The 16403-nt window shown below is 40.0% G+C and overlaps 1 protein-coding gene and 1 non-coding gene across 3 annotated transcripts in view; both read left to right on the top strand.

Annotated features, from left to right (window-relative positions):
- Positions 1–14820, top strand: part of PDK3 (pyruvate dehydrogenase kinase 3) — a 58942-nt gene extending 44122 nt beyond the window's left edge. The window contains exons 7-12 of one of the 2 annotated variants that reach the window (XM_037060697.1): positions 5121–5197; positions 6474–6575; positions 7179–7289; positions 10078–10191; positions 11836–11967; positions 14134–14820. In XM_037060697.1, coding sequence (XP_036916592.1) covers positions 5121–5197; positions 6474–6575; positions 7179–7289; positions 10078–10191; positions 11836–11967; positions 14134–14151 — 554 coding nt within the window. In that variant the 3' untranslated portion in view covers positions 14152–14820. Of the gene's footprint in view, positions 1–5120; positions 5198–6473; positions 6576–7178; positions 7290–10077; positions 10192–11835; positions 11976–14133 lie in introns of both variants that reach the window. The other variant, XM_037060696.1, reaches the window with a different exon arrangement.
- LOC118997091 (small nucleolar RNA SNORA21) lies at positions 12450–12585 on the top strand. Its single transcript, XR_005068603.1, has one exon. It is a non-coding gene; the product is annotated as a small nucleolar RNA SNORA21 (small nucleolar RNA).
- Positions 14821–16403: the final 1583 nt, after the last annotated feature.

The following is a 16403-nucleotide window of genomic DNA, read 5'->3' as shown; positions in this document are numbered from 1 at the left end:
TACTAGAACTCAAAAGTTCTTGGAACATTTTCTTTCTATATTTCCAGTAGAAAGTGCACAAAGGTATAAATAGGCAGCTTTCAAAATAGCAAATGAAAATAATAGCAATAAACCTATAGAAAAGTGTTTAACTTTATTAATGAAAGAAGTGCAAAGAAAAACACAGAAATGCCATTTTTATGTATTAAAATGGCAATGATTAAAATACTTTATTGCTTTGAATTGGCATCCAGAAAAATACTTTCTTACCAACACTTATATATTTCTGTTATAAGTTTCAAATCAGTATGGCCTTTCTCAAAAAATGCTACCAATATTCTTTCTCTTTGACCCAGTGAATAAAATTAATAGTAGTCACATTTTTAGTCTAGTAAATTAAACTTCAGAAAAATTAAAGAAATAAAGAAAAATTAGAGAAATAAAGAAAATAAAGAAAAGAGATGTATGCACAATTGTATGTACAAGAATGGTGATCATAGTGATTTCTTTACAGAGAAAAATTAGAAAATCTAAGTTTTCTACAACAGAGGATATTTACGTAAGTTGTGGTATACTTACACAATACAATAGACTACTATGAAGCCCTTTAAAATAATGCTTTAAAAGACTCTTTTGCCCTGGCTGGTGTGGCTCAGTGGGTTGAGTGCTGGCCTGCGAAGCCAAGGGTTGCTGGTTCAATTCCCAGTCAGGGCACACACCTGGGTTGCAGGCCAGTTCCCAGCAAGGGACACACCAGAGGCAACCACACATTGATGTTTCTCTCCCACTCTTTCTCCTTCCCTTCACCTCTCTCTAAAAATAAAGAAATAAAATCTTTTTAAAAAGAATCTTTTAGCCCTGGCTGGTGTAGCTCAGTGGATTGAGCACAGGCCTGCGAACCAGAGGATCACAGTTCGATTCCCAGTCAGGGCACATGTCTGTGTTGCAGGCTGGTTCCCTGCAGGCCAACTCCCAGCAGGGGATGCACGAAAGGCAAACATACATTGATGTTTCTCTCCCTCTCTCCTTCCCCTCTAAAGATAAATAAATAAATAAAATCTTTTTTAAAAAAGAATTTTTTAAACACAGGCTATAAAGGTCTATAATACTGCAAGTTCATTGGAAAATATTTGTAAGGACTTCCAGCATTATTATATATAGAAACAACAGAAGCACAGATAGTAGCATTATAGCCAACTTTTTTATTAATCATATGAATCTTTATTTTTATGTTACTTATTTTACTTTTAAGTTACCAAAAAAAAGTCATGCTCACTGTAAAACTACAAACAAGATAGAAATGTAGAGTAAAAGCAAGTCTCCACTAGGTTGTCAGTCCCATACAGAGCTTTGTTTTTTACATAAATGGGGTTGAAATGACACATATCATATAATGTGTTTTTCATTCCACTTTGAAGATCTTTGCATGTATTGTCATGTAGAGATTATCTGTAGTGTAGCTTCCCATAATTTATTTACTCATTTCCCAATGAAGATGTGTGTGTGTATCTGTGTGTGTTTTGAAGGTGGGAAAATTTGAGCATGTGGAAGTATTTCTGTGCATTAGATTCCTAGAAGTGGAATTACTGAGTCTTAGGGTATGGGCATTTACAATGAAAGATAAACCGAATTCTCTCTTGAGATACAGGGCCCGGCAGAACTAATGCCTGCTTGAGTGTAGTCAGTGGGGTACATGAATTGTCTCGCATGAGATGGATAGCAATTCGAACATTTCCCCTAAAATGTCATATGCTGTGCTTGAGTGTGATATTGTTATGTTGCAGAATTACATGCTTAAGATTTTCTAATAAAAGATTTGGTATAGATCGCAAGCTTGTAAATAGGGGTGTTATTTGTGCCGGACCCTGTATATCAAAACTGTATTTTTCTTCTAATGAGATCAAAGTGTGAAGAAACTTCAGGCTGCTGTTATAAGACATTTGACCCTACATTCTACTAGAAGGTATGGAATCAAAGCAGCTTTCAAAATCTGTTGGGTTCTCTAAGAGTCGTGCCCCTGTTTTGAATCAACACACTATGAGAACCGAATGGACTTGGCTTTGAATATTCCTGAGTAGAAGCATCTTGATAACCCCTCTTTCTCTCTCTGGCTAGGGTGGGGCCTGACTGCACTGTCCAGCTTTCTGTTTGTCAAACATGGAACTTCAATTCACAGCTAGTAACCAATTGCTCCTTTGCATGAATGGCAGCCTCACTCACTTCGAAGGCTGGAGCAGCGAGCCTGTTCTTGCTGGTTCCCAGGTGCCAGCTGTGTCAGCGCGCTCCTTCCCAGCAAGGCTGTCACGCACTGCAATGCACCCCGCCAGGAGAAGAGCTTTATGCCTATTTTTGGCACTGTTTCATGCATGGTTTTTGAAGCGCTTTTTCCCCGTCACTAAGATAAATAAATGCCGGTGGTTATAGGCAGCCTCCAGTTTCCTGTTGCTTTGAGTAATGTATTTATGATTTCTTGAATGTCAGAGCTCTTTGTGAGGGCTGTTAAAGACTGTGTTTTATCTCTAATAAGCTCTGTATTAGAGATGCAGGTTGGAGGTTGGTCCTGAACACCTTAAGTAGACTCTATTGCTTCACAATGAAAGCGAGTGCGCACGTGTTTCCCACAACATGATACCTGACTGTTTTCAGGGAGGGGTCAGATCAGATCCAGAGACTTAGGGATTGATTTTCAGAGCCTGTGTGAGCTAGCATGGCCTCACCTTTCGGGGTGCTCTGTGACCCAACAGGTGCCTCTAACAATAGGGACAGTGCTTGGTCCCCTCTGCTCTGTACTTCAGAAGAGTAAAACTGCCATTAACTGAAAAGAACCATTTGTTGCTGCCTGAGAATTTAATTTCTGTTAGTTTGACACATCATCTTTTTTTCTTCACTGAGTTTTTTTTTTCTTTTCCAATGTTGATTCCCGAGAAGGCAGTAAATAGGATTATGCAGAACATACTATGTGAACACCACAGTATTTACCAGTCCTCACTACAATTCTCAATACTGGGGACCAGCTATAGTAAACTTCCTTCATTATCCTTTCTGTGATACATTTCACAGGACCCTTAAAATAATAGCATTTTAGTTACCTCATATCAGGTATCAAATATTTCTGATTGGTCACCTGTGGCAACCCACGTGGGTTCCTGTAAAGACAAGTAGCCATTCATCACACTCGTCCTCATTTCTCTTCGGACATCAGTTGCCAAAACATTAAGCCAATAAACATTTCTAATTGACCTCTGCTGCATCCATGCATAAGGCATGGCAGCATGGCTGAAGGGAAAGATCCGGACTTTGTAGCTAGCCAAGAAGAAGAAATCTGGATCCTGCAACTTAGAGGTGGGCCTTAGGCAAGTCTCTTCACATCTGATACTCAGCTTCCTCATCCATAAGCTCACCCTGTGGAGCAAAAAAAGGATGATGTTCCCAGGGCCTCAAATGTAACACTGACACCTACTGGATATTTTCAAAAGGGTGGCCACTGGAAGTGAGGGTTGACTTGGGAAAGATAAAAAGACTTGTATGGTTACTCCTTGCATTTTTCGTCATTTCTAGATTAGTCATTTCTGTCAAGAGGTTGATTTTGTAGCTTAGGTTTGGTGGGAAGCAAAAATTTCAATTCATACCAGGTATATTTTGTCACAAGAGAAAAGGTAGATATCTGTCTTTTCAAAGAAAAGGTACATATCTATCTTGGGCTTGTTGGCCTCTAGTTTCCCAATATTGTATAGTTTTGTGCTTATTTTCAGGCAAGTGGTTCTGAAAATCGAAAACCATTACTGGTAACTCCATTAATAGTGTAGAGATTATTCTTTTAGTGATGATAATAGGCAGCATTTATTGACTGCTTACAATGTGGCAGGTTCTGTGTAAACTAGTTTATCACTATGACCTCATTTAATCCTTGTATTAACCCAGGGACATATGCTCTGCATCATTTCAGAAATGGAATGCCGAGGCCCAGATGGGTCTTAGGTACCTATTAATATATGTATTAAATGCTTAAGTCAGGACTTGATCTTAGGTCAAGACATGCTGTTTATTATTTTGAAAGAGGGCTACTATGGGAAAGGGGGGAGGGACTTGTTCTTTTCATCCTTTTGAACAAATTTCAAAATCATTTGTGTATATTAATAATTTCAAAAATAGCTGATCATCAGACAGTTCAGGAGTTGGAATCAAAAGCCCTTGGTTCAAGTGTCCAATTTCAGTGCCTCTTCTGTTATGGTGAGCAAGGCCGGTGGCCTCTGCAAAGATTGTGTCCTTACCCGTAACAGTGCTACCCACTCTCTGATCTACACAGTATTGTCGTGAGGATTCAATTGCATAATGTTCAAGCTCTTTGTAAACTGCTAAACAGCAAATGAATATTCTCTCCACTTTATGCTCTTCATATTACGTATTTTATTAGAGGAAGCAGTTGCGTTGAAATTATAACATGGGTGAGTTTGTGATCTACTCAAGAACGTTCACATAATTTTAGTTTCTTAAGTGATTTCGGGTCACGAGGACTAAGTTTTGTGGCCTCTACTGTAGAGCCCACACTGATCTTAGTGCTTGACATGGAGTTTTTATTTCTCAGATTTTTCCCAGAGAATCCCTGATGCAAGGAGCAAGGACTGTAGGTTTCTGGGAGGCTGTCTGTTAGCTGCCAGTAGAAAAAGGTTATGGGAATCTATTCTCCATAATATGCCTTGTCTGTCACACTTTAACATTGCTGTTCATCTGATTCACTGAGAAGATGTGCCCTGTCCTGTGTGCCTTTTACGTTCCCCCTGCCGACCTGTGGGGTCACTGCTAGGGGTGGGTATCTCCTGATTTGAAAAATAGTGATATTTGGATGACCTTACCTAATGCTCAGAACATTAGGCTTAAGTAATAATATTCCAGTTTGGCTCAACTAGATTCCAAAGCACTTGAGTAATTTGCCCAAGGTCACATAGCTGGCAACTAAAGGAACCAGATGGCACCCCATATTTGTTGGACTGCCAAAGATTTGCTCACCCCTTTAGAGGTGGAGACCTAAATTGGCCTTTTGTAGAGTTCTTTTTTAGGTACTTGGAAAACAGAATGCAAACACTCTTGACTTTCTTCGAGTTTTGGCCCTTACTCATTGACCATTTTGTCTCTATTTTCAGCCAAAGCGCCAAACAAACCTATTCAGGTAGTTTATGTGCCCTCACATCTGTTTCACATGCTATTTGAGTTGTTCAAGGTAAGTGGAATTTAACAACATGGGAAGAAGTCTTCATTTTAAATCACTTTGATTCAGGGCATAATGGATTCATTACATTAGCATAAGAAAAAGGTTTTGCATAACCATTTTAAAAATTCTATTTCTGATACCCTGTGGGCTTTATAATTTTTACACTGTGAGATGAAAAATTGCTGTGTACAGTATAGTTTTTGTGAATATTAGTACATATTGATTTTGAAGCTTAATTGTACTTTAGTGATTTTATATCAAATCCATAGTGTTTTTCTCTTCATTTATAAGATTAGAGATGCTTTTTCATTTCCAAACCTGGCAGAGGCTTTATGGATGGTAGCTCGATTAAAATAAAAACATGTTTATGCGTATTTATGCCTCTAAGCATTAACTGTACTGGTACATTAGTAGTTGTTCTAGTTCTGAGAGTTACTGTAACCCGTTAACACATTTGCGTCCGTTCAGAAGATGTGACAGAGGAAGAGGAGCCAGATGTGGAATGGCTCGACCAAAGGGAACACGCCCCTGGGCCCTCAGGGAAAAAAGTCTTTGAGACCTTCTACAGCATAAACTGTTGCTTTTGTTAGCCAGTAGCCAATGGCATTCATGGTAACAGTATTACAGGCACAAGGCATTTGCATTTAAATTTCAGTTCTTCCAATACATGTGAAACCCTAAATTGAACCCCTGAAAATCAGTTGTGCTGATTTGTACCCCCACATTCTATTGTTAGTGAGGTAACAATCAAAGGTCGAGCTGGGCATTCAGTTGTGAGCTTTCTCCTGAACAGCTGTGGCTTCTTCAGAACGTCTTCTTACCTGACATTTCTTCCACTTTTTCTTTTCAGCCATGTGGTTAATTTTTTGTGGGAAGCAGGTTTCCCGCCCTCTATAGAGGGCGGGCACCCTGTCACTGCAGAGCGTTAGGTAGGATTGAGAGCACGTCAGTGAGCCTCGGTGGCCTTGTCACATGTGACCAAAACACTCCTCTTGGTTGAAAGTTGAATAATTGAATACCCTAAAGCAAAACAAATGGAAAAAAAGGAAGGAAAGAAAAACAGATGTATACTATGGTAGATGGAGCTCAAACTAGGTGAAAAACAAAGCATCATTGATCTGAACACACAGTTAGCTAAGTTCCTTAGAAGGAGAAAAATAGCCACGTAAATAGCACTAATAGTTCTCCCACAAAACAATTATGTATAAGTAATGTCATGTGAGTTTCTTTTTCTAAAATGTGGTTTGTGAGTCAGTGGTATGCTTTAACAAAGGTCTTATTTCAGAACTCAATGAGAGCAACCGTCGAACTCTACGAGGACAGAAAAGAAGCCTACCCTTCTGTTAAAACCCTTGTTACTCTGGGTAAAGAAGACTTGTCCATTAAGGTAACTGCTCGATTTGCACATACACTTTCATTACCAGTTCATTCAATAGTATCTAGACACTGAGGAATCAGAGGGAAGGGAAGAAAACTGACGTTTACTGAATGTTGTATTTTTAAGTACTGTATTAGATCTTTGGCTGAAGTCACCGTATTTTTTGGACCATAAGACACACCTAGGTTTTAGAGGAGGAAAATAGGGAAAAATTTTTGAAGCCCGAAATGTGGCAAAATATTTAATAACATAAATAACATAATATTTCACCAATGTAAATGTAAACAGAACTCAACAGCAGCATTAACAACCATTATTCCTCCCAAATTCGGGGTGTGTGTGTCTTGTAGTCTGAAAAATATGGTGCCTCATTTAAATTTCACTAGTACCTTGCTTTCCAGGAAGCTAAACAGGGTCTCAAGCCCAAGCCTGTGGAATCCCACAGCTTCCCTGCCTCCTTTGTTTTACACTGTTCATAGAGGAACCACATTTCATTGGGGGTTTAAAGCCCATATATGTTTTAGAGTAATTTCATGTGGACTTTATTTAACAAACTTGTTGCCTTCTACTAAATATAGACCGTTGCCTACCCCACCTCCTCCTCCGTTACAGATCAGTGACCTAGGTGGCGGCGTTCCCCTTCGAAAAATAGATCGTCTTTTTAACTACATGTATTCAACTGCTCCCAGACCAAGCCTGGAGCCTACAAGAGCTGCCCCACTGGTAAGTATCTTCAACTGCGGCTTAAGGGAAGATCGTAAACGTGAGCAGGGACTCTGGCCAGGCTGGGCATGAACCTCGTTGAATGGGAATGTTTCTTGCACGGTTTGAAAGAGGGTGAATTTTGTGGCCCAGCTACTTTCTTTGTCAATGCTTTGGACTTAGATTTCTTCTGAAATTTGTGTCTGAGACACACTCAGAGCTCAGTGTCTTACTCGCAAGCACAGAGAAAAAGCCACCTCTCTTTGGGTAAGAGTGCTTCGGGAGCACCATTTACCACCTGGCACTACCCTTGGAGGAGGTGGAGGTTTAATCGTGGTGAGCAAAGGAACAGCGCAGCATGTCTGGCTGCAGCGTGTCCTGGCATTTTGGTGCTAGGTACCGAATCACCCCAGGCCTTTGAACTTTCCCACCAAATTTGTTTATCTAATTAAGATGTTAAATTATGAACATATGAAATTTTTTATATTAAAGAACATAAGCAGAAACCATATAGGTGGTGTATGCATTTTCAGAGCCCTTTCTGTCTCAGTCTGGAAATAACCTTCCGCCCTATTAAGGCAGTGAGGAAAGTCTGGTTACCATGGCAGCATTTAGATCCTGGTAGGGCCACACTTTCTTCCCCTGCTGAGTGTTTCTAATTGACAAACAACAATTGAACCCTTTGTCATTAAACACAGCAACATCTATCAGTCTGCAAAAATGGTTCAGGGTATAAATTAAGCTTCATTTTCCAGTCCTACCCAACTGGTAAGCACGTAAGATTATATTTTATTTGTAGGAATAAATTCTTAACACTTTGCATTGTTTATTCAAGACAGAGTTTATTAACACAGCATGTTGAAAGCAGAGAGGAAGTCACTTATATCATATTCAAGAAATTCATGAAAGATCAAGTTTGAAAGGCATTGCCTTGACTAGGCTCTGGTACCTACTTAAATAAATGTCAAGGGGAAAAACATACTATGAGCAAAACTAGAGCCTTCCTCATTTATTTAAAAGGAATATGGATCATCTATTCCAGGTCTCAGAATAGCATCTTGGGAACAGCCGTTGTGCCATAGTTATTTGTTAACGATCGAGACCTTCAAAAACACAAAAACAACCTCCCATTTTATAAATGAGAAAATAAGCTTAGTGCCTTGCCCAGGTCATTGAGCTACCTCATTATGGCACCAGCTGCCTCTGCGTTCTTTCCAGCGTACCTACCACATGGCCTCTCCTTTGGAAGACGTGCCTCCGCTCCCGTCGCTCCCAGTTTGTAAACTGTCCTCAGCTTTAAACTGGGCGTGTGGATGTGTGCTGCTAGAAAACATAATTCCCTCACCGAACACCTTACTGTGTTATAGCTCTGTGCCTTGACACATGCATTTCTTTTTCAGAAATGTCCCCCTAGCCAACTCCTATTGATCCTTTGACACCCTGGGAAAACTCTCCTGAGCCTCACCCCGTCCAAATTAGAGGCACCCCCCTCTGCATTCCACAGGACTCTAGGCTTACCTGTCTTCTCACACTGGAGACTGCGTGGGCCCCAGGTGTGCTCAGCGGGTTCCTGGCAGGTGTGAGAACAGGGGCGTGGGCCTTGCTGGAATGGAGGAAGCCAATTTCCTCAGCGTCTTGCTGGAATATGCTGGTTTCTTTACTGTGGTGATTTTTAGTTACCATTATGCATATTTTTGTCTTCACTACTGGTCATATTCTGCCAGTCTTAACACCCTTAAATGACAGGGTGTACTCCCCTGTCACACCCAGCCCTTTCCTTTGAGTTAGTCCCTACCTGGATGAAGAAATCTAGGAAAGATAGTAGAAATCCATGTAACTTGGTAGAACTGCTGTTCTGTAGTAACCACAATAGCAATTACCATCTATTTAGTTTTATTATGTCTGATGAGGTAATTTTTTTAAATTACCTTTTCTGATGAGAAAACTGTCTCAGAGAGGCTGAGTAAATTGCTCGGTTTCACAAAAAGTATTTTTCAGCTTAGGTGTATCTCAGCCTAAAGCCTAGGCAACTGCCACTCCATGGTGCTTTGCCCCGCTGCCTTCTTCGTTAACCTTGGCAGTGGACTTAATCAGAGGGACTGAAGCATGTGCTACAACATCTTCCCCTGTAACCCCAGCATTACTGAAGTCAGTCTCAAATGGTCTTATTGTTCATATCAATACCTGAGATCTTTTCTTTACCCCCGAAACCTGTTACTGACAGTGTTCTATGATGGAGAGATACAGGCAGGTACTAGAATTCTTTCCTTGTCTCTAAAAATATGTGGATTAGCACATATCAAAATCTTGTAGCATTCCTAGAACCTTAGGAAGAAGCCACTTAGGAAATTGTTTTCAATGCATTAGCCTTGGTGCTGGTAGATTTGCACTCCTGTGCCATTCAATTAATTTTTGCTTCAAAGAGCAAGAGAGTCTGATCCTGAAACTTTGGAACAGTGTGGTTTAGTTTTGTTGCCAGTTCAAATGCCACTTAATTTGGGACTTGCTTTAAACGTACTAAAAAGAAAAACAAAAAAGAAAAACGAAAAAGAATAACCAGTGCTAAGAAAGTGTTGGTCAAAAATTGCCATGTTTCTAGTATTTTCGAAACCTATGAGAAGCCTTTTTGTAGACTGAAACTAGACTGTTTGCCATAGATGGGCATATACATCATTGCAGAGGTCGAATCAATTGTGTGTTTTCTGTAAATCTGAATCAAGAATTTCTTTTAATCTTCGGAATGATTCTCATAGCAAACGTGTTGCCATGTGTGCCTGTCTCAACTGTATTCACTTTCTTTTCTTTGTAGGCTGGATTTGGTTACGGCTTGCCAATTTCCCGTCTGTATGCTAGATATTTTCAAGGAGATCTAAAACTGTATTCTATGGAAGGAGTGGGTACAGATGCTGTAATTTACTTGAAGGTACTACACTTTATACCTGTTAGTATGAAAGCATCGAAACTTCAAAGCTGTAACTTCTAATAACTGATAAATAGACCATAACATCCATCCCCTGTCATATTCAGCTCAGATTTGCCTCAGTTTATGTGAAAGCCAAGTCACATAATTCCCGCTCTTGATTTTACACATAGATATAGCAAAGTATGAAACATAGAGATATAAGAAGTAAAAGGATGACGTTTAAAATCATAATTCAGAGTTGTGATTTTCAAAACAAATTGCATAGCTATTGAAAGGCTTAATCTAAAAGGAGAAAGGTTATCATAAACCGGAGTCTTTTAGTCTTTTGCTTTAAAACTTGCCAGCTTTCCTAAAGTTACAACAATTCAGTAATCATAATATAGTTACATAAGAGGCTGATCTAATAGCAAAGATCTCTGTAATACAGGCTTTCATTTATTGGTGGTGTTAGACTTTAATTTATTTCTGAACTGAAATATTTGAAATCTTTTTTGAATGGATAATATAGGCACATGCTACAAAATGGAAAACTAAGTGTCTCCCACCACTGGCCCTAAGGCACCCTCTTTTGCTTCCTGGAGGTCACCCCGGGTACCAGTTTCTTATAGATTCTTAGAAAAATCTAACTTTTAAAAAGATTTTATTTATTGATCTTTAGAGAGAGGGGAAGGGAGGGAGAAAGAGAGGGAGAGAAACAGCAGCATGTGGTTGCCCATCACGCTCAACTGGGACCTGGGCCTGCCACCCAGGCATGTGCCCTGACTGGGAATCGAACTGGTGACCGTTTGGTTCTCAGGCCAGCACTCAATCCACCGAGCCACACCAGCTAGGGCAAAATCTGATTTTTTTTTTCACACAAATGATTGTTTCAGCACTTGCCTTTTTTATTTTACTTTCCAGTATATCTTGGGTATCTTTCCATATTGATTCATGTGGAACTGGCTCCTTTTTAACAGCCACATATTTGTTATATATATATGTAATATGTTATATCATAACCAGTTATCTGGAGTGTTTGTCTTAGATGTCATTGCATTTAAATTGTGTGATATTTGATAATACTTTATGGGTTATGTTCACAAATCTCTCATGTATGAAACATTATTTCTTTGTGGTTTGGAAGAGCAGTTGCCCAGTGAACAGTAGTACATGTCATGCTGACTGGTGTGGCTCAGTTGGTCGGGCATTGTCCTGCAAAGCAAAAGGTCACCCGTTCGATTCCTGGTTAGGGCACATGCCTGGGTTCCAGGTTTGGTCCCCAGTCTGGGCCGTATGAGAGGCAACCACACATGGATGTTTCTCCCCCTCTCTCTGCCCCGCCTCCCCCTCTCTCTAAAATCAATGAAAAAATTGTCCTTGGGTGAGAATTTTTAAAAAGTATCTCAAACTACATTCAAATGCTTTTTGTTCTGGTCATGGGTATGTCATTTCTGGCTTTGAATGAGTGAATGTTTATATTCCTTTAAAAAAGCTATTATTTCATCCTGCTTGTCTAAGTAATCTAAAACAGTATAATAGTATGATTTTAATATAATTCAAAAATATGTATTCAGGTTTTTGACATTTTAAATAGTAAAATTTGGGTTAGTATCTCATGTGAGACAAATTAACACTGTGGCCCTTTGGTGTATATTTTTCCATTAGGCTCTCTCAAGTGAATCGTTCGAGAGGCTTCCAGTATTCAATAAGTCAGCCTGGCGCCATTACAAGACCATGCCTGAAGCCGATGACTGGAGCAATCCCAGCAGAGAGCCCAGAGATGCTTCAAAATACAAGGCAAAACAGTAATATATTACTTTGCTTCTGTTCTAGAGTATCTGGTTTTGCCCCAGAATACACCAGCTAGACAATTGATACTTTCGGCCAAATCTTCCTTGTGGTCTTATCACTGGAAAAGCAAAATGATCCCTGAAACAATTAATGCAGCAGCTTTCTCACCCCAGACAGGAACGAGACAGCAAGAATTGGGCAGCCAGAGCAGCCATTCAAAATAGAAGCCCTGCTTGCTCCAGGGGTCCGTGCACTATGGAGGCCTTCACAGCAGTGGGCGGAGTTTATCCTGCCATGACTTATATTTAAAAAGTAATTGAGTCAGCAGTTTATCATCATCCATAGAGCTTGACAGAAAAAAGAAGTTACAGAAACTCTGTGGGTTGAAACTGAAAAAATAAAGCGGTTAAAATGAACAATCTAGATAAACAAATGTGGTATATCCACACGATGGAGTATTATTCATCCTTTAAAAAGAATGAAGTTTGCCCCTTTGAAAAGCACTCATTGGGCCTTTCACTAATGACCCACTGAGCCGTCAACAAAGGGCAAAGTAAAAACACTGCTTTTGGGTGAAGTGGCAGCATGTCGTGCTGTTTTGCTTCAATTGGTGGTGTGACAAGGGGAAAAAAAAGAATGAAGTTCTGACATGTGCCTCAGTATGGATGAACCCGAAGGCGTCATGCTAATAAGTGAACTAAGCCCAATCCAAAAGGACAAACACTATAGGATTCCACTTACATGAGGTACCTAGTGGAGTCAGATTCATAAAGATGGACATTAGAATGGTGGTTGCCAGGGGCAGGGGGATGGGGAGTTGTTTACTGGGGCCAGAGCTTCAGTTGGGGAAGATGAGAAAGTTCTAGAGATTAGTTGCACAATAATGTGAATGCACTTAACACTACTGAACTGGATACTTAAAAGCAACCAAATCATTGATATTTTTCATTCAAATTTAGCATTGCAGTGTTTCTCCCTAAATCATTTTAATTGCATATATTTCTTCTTAACCTGAAAACCTTGTCTTAACATCATGCCACAGAAAGGTATTTGTCTGTGAATCCGGTTTATATGGCATTGTCCCTTTGTCCCTTTGTCGTAGCATTGTTCTTTCTGATGGATGATATAAAGGATGTCTATACTTTTCCCCACGGAAGTGTTGTGATGGACCTGTGAGCAGTATTGCAAGACTGGTCACTTATCTGAAATGTATTCTTGCCCACGAGTGCCAGTACACACTCGGGTGTGTGTGTACTCACATGCACCTGCAAACACACACTCACACACCCCACCCCTGGCCAAGATGAATCTAAATCACCTTGAAACACCTAGATGAATTTCCCTTCATTACATTTTCAGTCTGTGTAAGGCAAGTAGCATAGTGGGCATCAATGTGACTAACTGACTCGAACTCTTGCTCTGATGGGGGAGTTGTCTGGGCAGTACAGATGCAGTCTTTATAAACAATAAGGGCCACTTGAATTGTAAGAGGGATGACTTTAATTGGATATTGTTTTGAAGGCAATTTGAAAACTCTAGAAGTTTTTAGCAGGTTGTATCTAATTGTGAGCTTAATTTCTAGTATATTACCAGACAAACATATGTTAGCAGAAAGTAATTGTTAAAATTCTAAAATGGTTATCCTGGCAATTAAAGTTGCTAAAGTACAGAAGTAGGAAAATTAGTGGTGATCTCGGGGAAGTATTTAGTAGGTATGATAAGTTTACTAGGTGAATAAGAAATTCTAAGAAAATGTATTCTCTAATCAGATTTTTAACAAGAGTTCTGTTGAGATATAATTTATATACCATAAAATTCACCCTTTTATAGTGTACCATCCCATGGTATTTAGTATATTCACAGAGTTGTGTGACCTTCATCACTGTGTAATTTTAAACAGTCTCATCACTCCCAAGAGAAACTGTGTGTCCGTTGGCAGTCATTCCTCATTTCTAACCAGGTTTTTAACTGAGACTAAAGAACTATTTTAAAGTATACATGAGCAATTAAGTGATCATTCTTTTCCTGTAGTAACCATAGACAATAATTCTGAGATAAGGCAAGAGGTTCTGAATTATCACTGTAACTCAATGCTCTGAATAAGTCTTGCTTAAAATCGAGAAGGTTATGCTTATAAACTCACTATGGATATTCCCATTATTTTCTTTGTAGAGACAAGATCAAGACTAATAGAACTTTCTAGAGAACTGAATGCTTTGGTCCTCTCTGTGAAGAAAGATCATCTTGCGCAAGTCCACCTCTGAGCTCCTTTCCTCTACTCTGAGCGTGACACCATCATTATTCTAGAGTTGGACCTTTGCCAGAGAAACTTTTCCTGTAGTTACTTCAGATTTTCCACTAAAGTAGTCAACTGAGTAATTTTTCATGTTATGTTGTGGTTTGGTGGGTGCCGTCCTAAGAGAGCACAGAGCCTCGTGAGTGCTCTCGTGTCCTCATACCTCTCTCCTCATCCTCACGAGTCAAGTGTCTACAGTGCCCCCGGGGTTCTAAGGTCCCTCCGCATTCCAGATACAGATCTCTACTGTTGCAGTTTATGACCAAATACCATGTTTGTCCCAAACCACCAACGAAGGCCTGGGGAACATGAGATTGAAGACACGAGTTGAGGGTGTCTTGATAATTCAGTCCCAGAGCCCGTCCTCCCTCATATACATCCGCCCTCACTCCCTGAGGGAGAGTTTTGCCTTCTGCCATCTGATCACATTCTCATTGTGAGGTGCGTGTACTTTTGTGCTAGATCTTACTCTTTGATGCCTTGGTTTTATTTTAAAATTCATTTGTATACTTTTATTCTGTCCATTAAAGCATTCCAAAAGTTGTCTTGGAATTTTTCACTTAGCTGCTTGGTTTCAAAGATCTTAAGTGGAAAACTACCTTGTGGTCACTATCCAGTTTGTAAAGATTGGGAAGTGGAGCTCTTACACTTAGGTGCCCTTTTTAGCAATCTAATACCGTACCCTGGTCACATTACGTTCCTTTGTGGTTTTCTAAGAAATTGCTACTTCTCGTGTGAGGGTACTTCACTACTTGTAAAATAGACTATTGAAGGGAAAAGTTCTTTTGAGTTTATTCTGAAAATGCCCTAGGTCTTTAGAATTTTCAGTCTCATACATTTTAGCCAGTTTTAGAATCGCCAATCTGATTTTCACAATCCTTTGCTTTTTGCTGAAAGTTGGAATTGGCAGAGAACTTGGGGCAAGGAAATAGGATTCGTTACTATTTACCCATAGAAAGGGGAGCCGTCCAAGAGTCCAGATTACACCCCACCACTTACATAGTTCCATGGAAAGTGTTTCTTTCATTTTGTCATGTGGTAGTTACCCTTCATCTTCAGAAAGATCCCATTTCTTACATCCTTGGAAGGATCGCATCTGAAAACTCACAATGGGGCAAAAGAAAGGCCGATGTATTTCCAACACAGGGGTGACAAGGTGGTGGTTCTTGTGGAGGCCCAACCAGGGCTGTTTCATATGATTATTTCCTTGTGTAAAAGATATTAAAATATAGGGGTTCTTTATATTTAGACACCCTGAGTATCCTGCTAGTCCTCCATTGAGTACTCTTTTACACTTTCCAGTATGGTGCACTGTGTGGGGAAGGAAGGCTCTGGAAGTGTTCCCTCCCACCTTGTTCTATTTCACTGTGCCTAAGGAACACCCATTGATCATTATACCCTCACAGCAGGCTCCATGTAAAGGTTGAAGAGGGAAGATGTGGGAAAATCCTATCACATCCCTCCCTTTCAGGTCTTTCTCAAAAGTAAACTTTTCTTTCAGTGTTTTAGTGACTTAATTAGTAGTCCTTTACTCGTATCCATCTGCTGCCAGTACGATCTTGCCTCCTCTTTGCTTTCTGCATGAAGAATTGAACTTTGCTCCCGAAGTAGCCATAAGAAGAGTTTCAGGAACATCTGGCATCCTTCCGGTTTAGTGCCCCCGAGTATTCATTTATTCATTTTATTGGCTGTGCCTGATTCTTGGAACTTAGGTGCATTTCTCTGGCTATTTGACAGGTTTGTTTCTAAACAAATGATCCAAAGTCTCCATGTAAGTTGTAATATAAATAGACATTGATGCCTTTTCCACAAAATTCATTTAGTTCAACCAGTTCCTCTCTTTGCCTTTCATTTGACTTGATTTTAAGTATTTGGAGAGTGGGTCTACTATTTGGAACAGTGCCTGGCACATAATAGGTGCTTAATAAACATGAGCTGAATGAAGGCGTGAAAATTGAGAGACGTTTACTATGGGTGGAAGGCAGCATCTTTCTAAGTTCTTAAACTGTCTTTGTTCCCAAATTAAAAATCATTCACCCTGGCTGGTGTAGCTCAGTGGATTGAGCGTGTGTCTGCGAACCAAAGGATCGCAGTTCGATTCCCAGTCAGGGCACATGCCTGGGTTGCAGGCCAGTTCCCAGCAGGG

This window comes from Sturnira hondurensis, unplaced genomic scaffold, assembly GCF_014824575.4.
Source record: "Sturnira hondurensis isolate 20B ecotype Veracruz unplaced genomic scaffold, ASM1482457v3 Scaffold0012467, whole genome shotgun sequence".
Classification (NCBI taxonomy): domain Eukaryota; kingdom Metazoa; phylum Chordata; class Mammalia; order Chiroptera; family Phyllostomidae; genus Sturnira; species Sturnira hondurensis.
The sequence above is the reverse complement of the archived record's forward strand: the minus strand, read 5'-3'. Positions and strand labels throughout refer to the sequence as shown.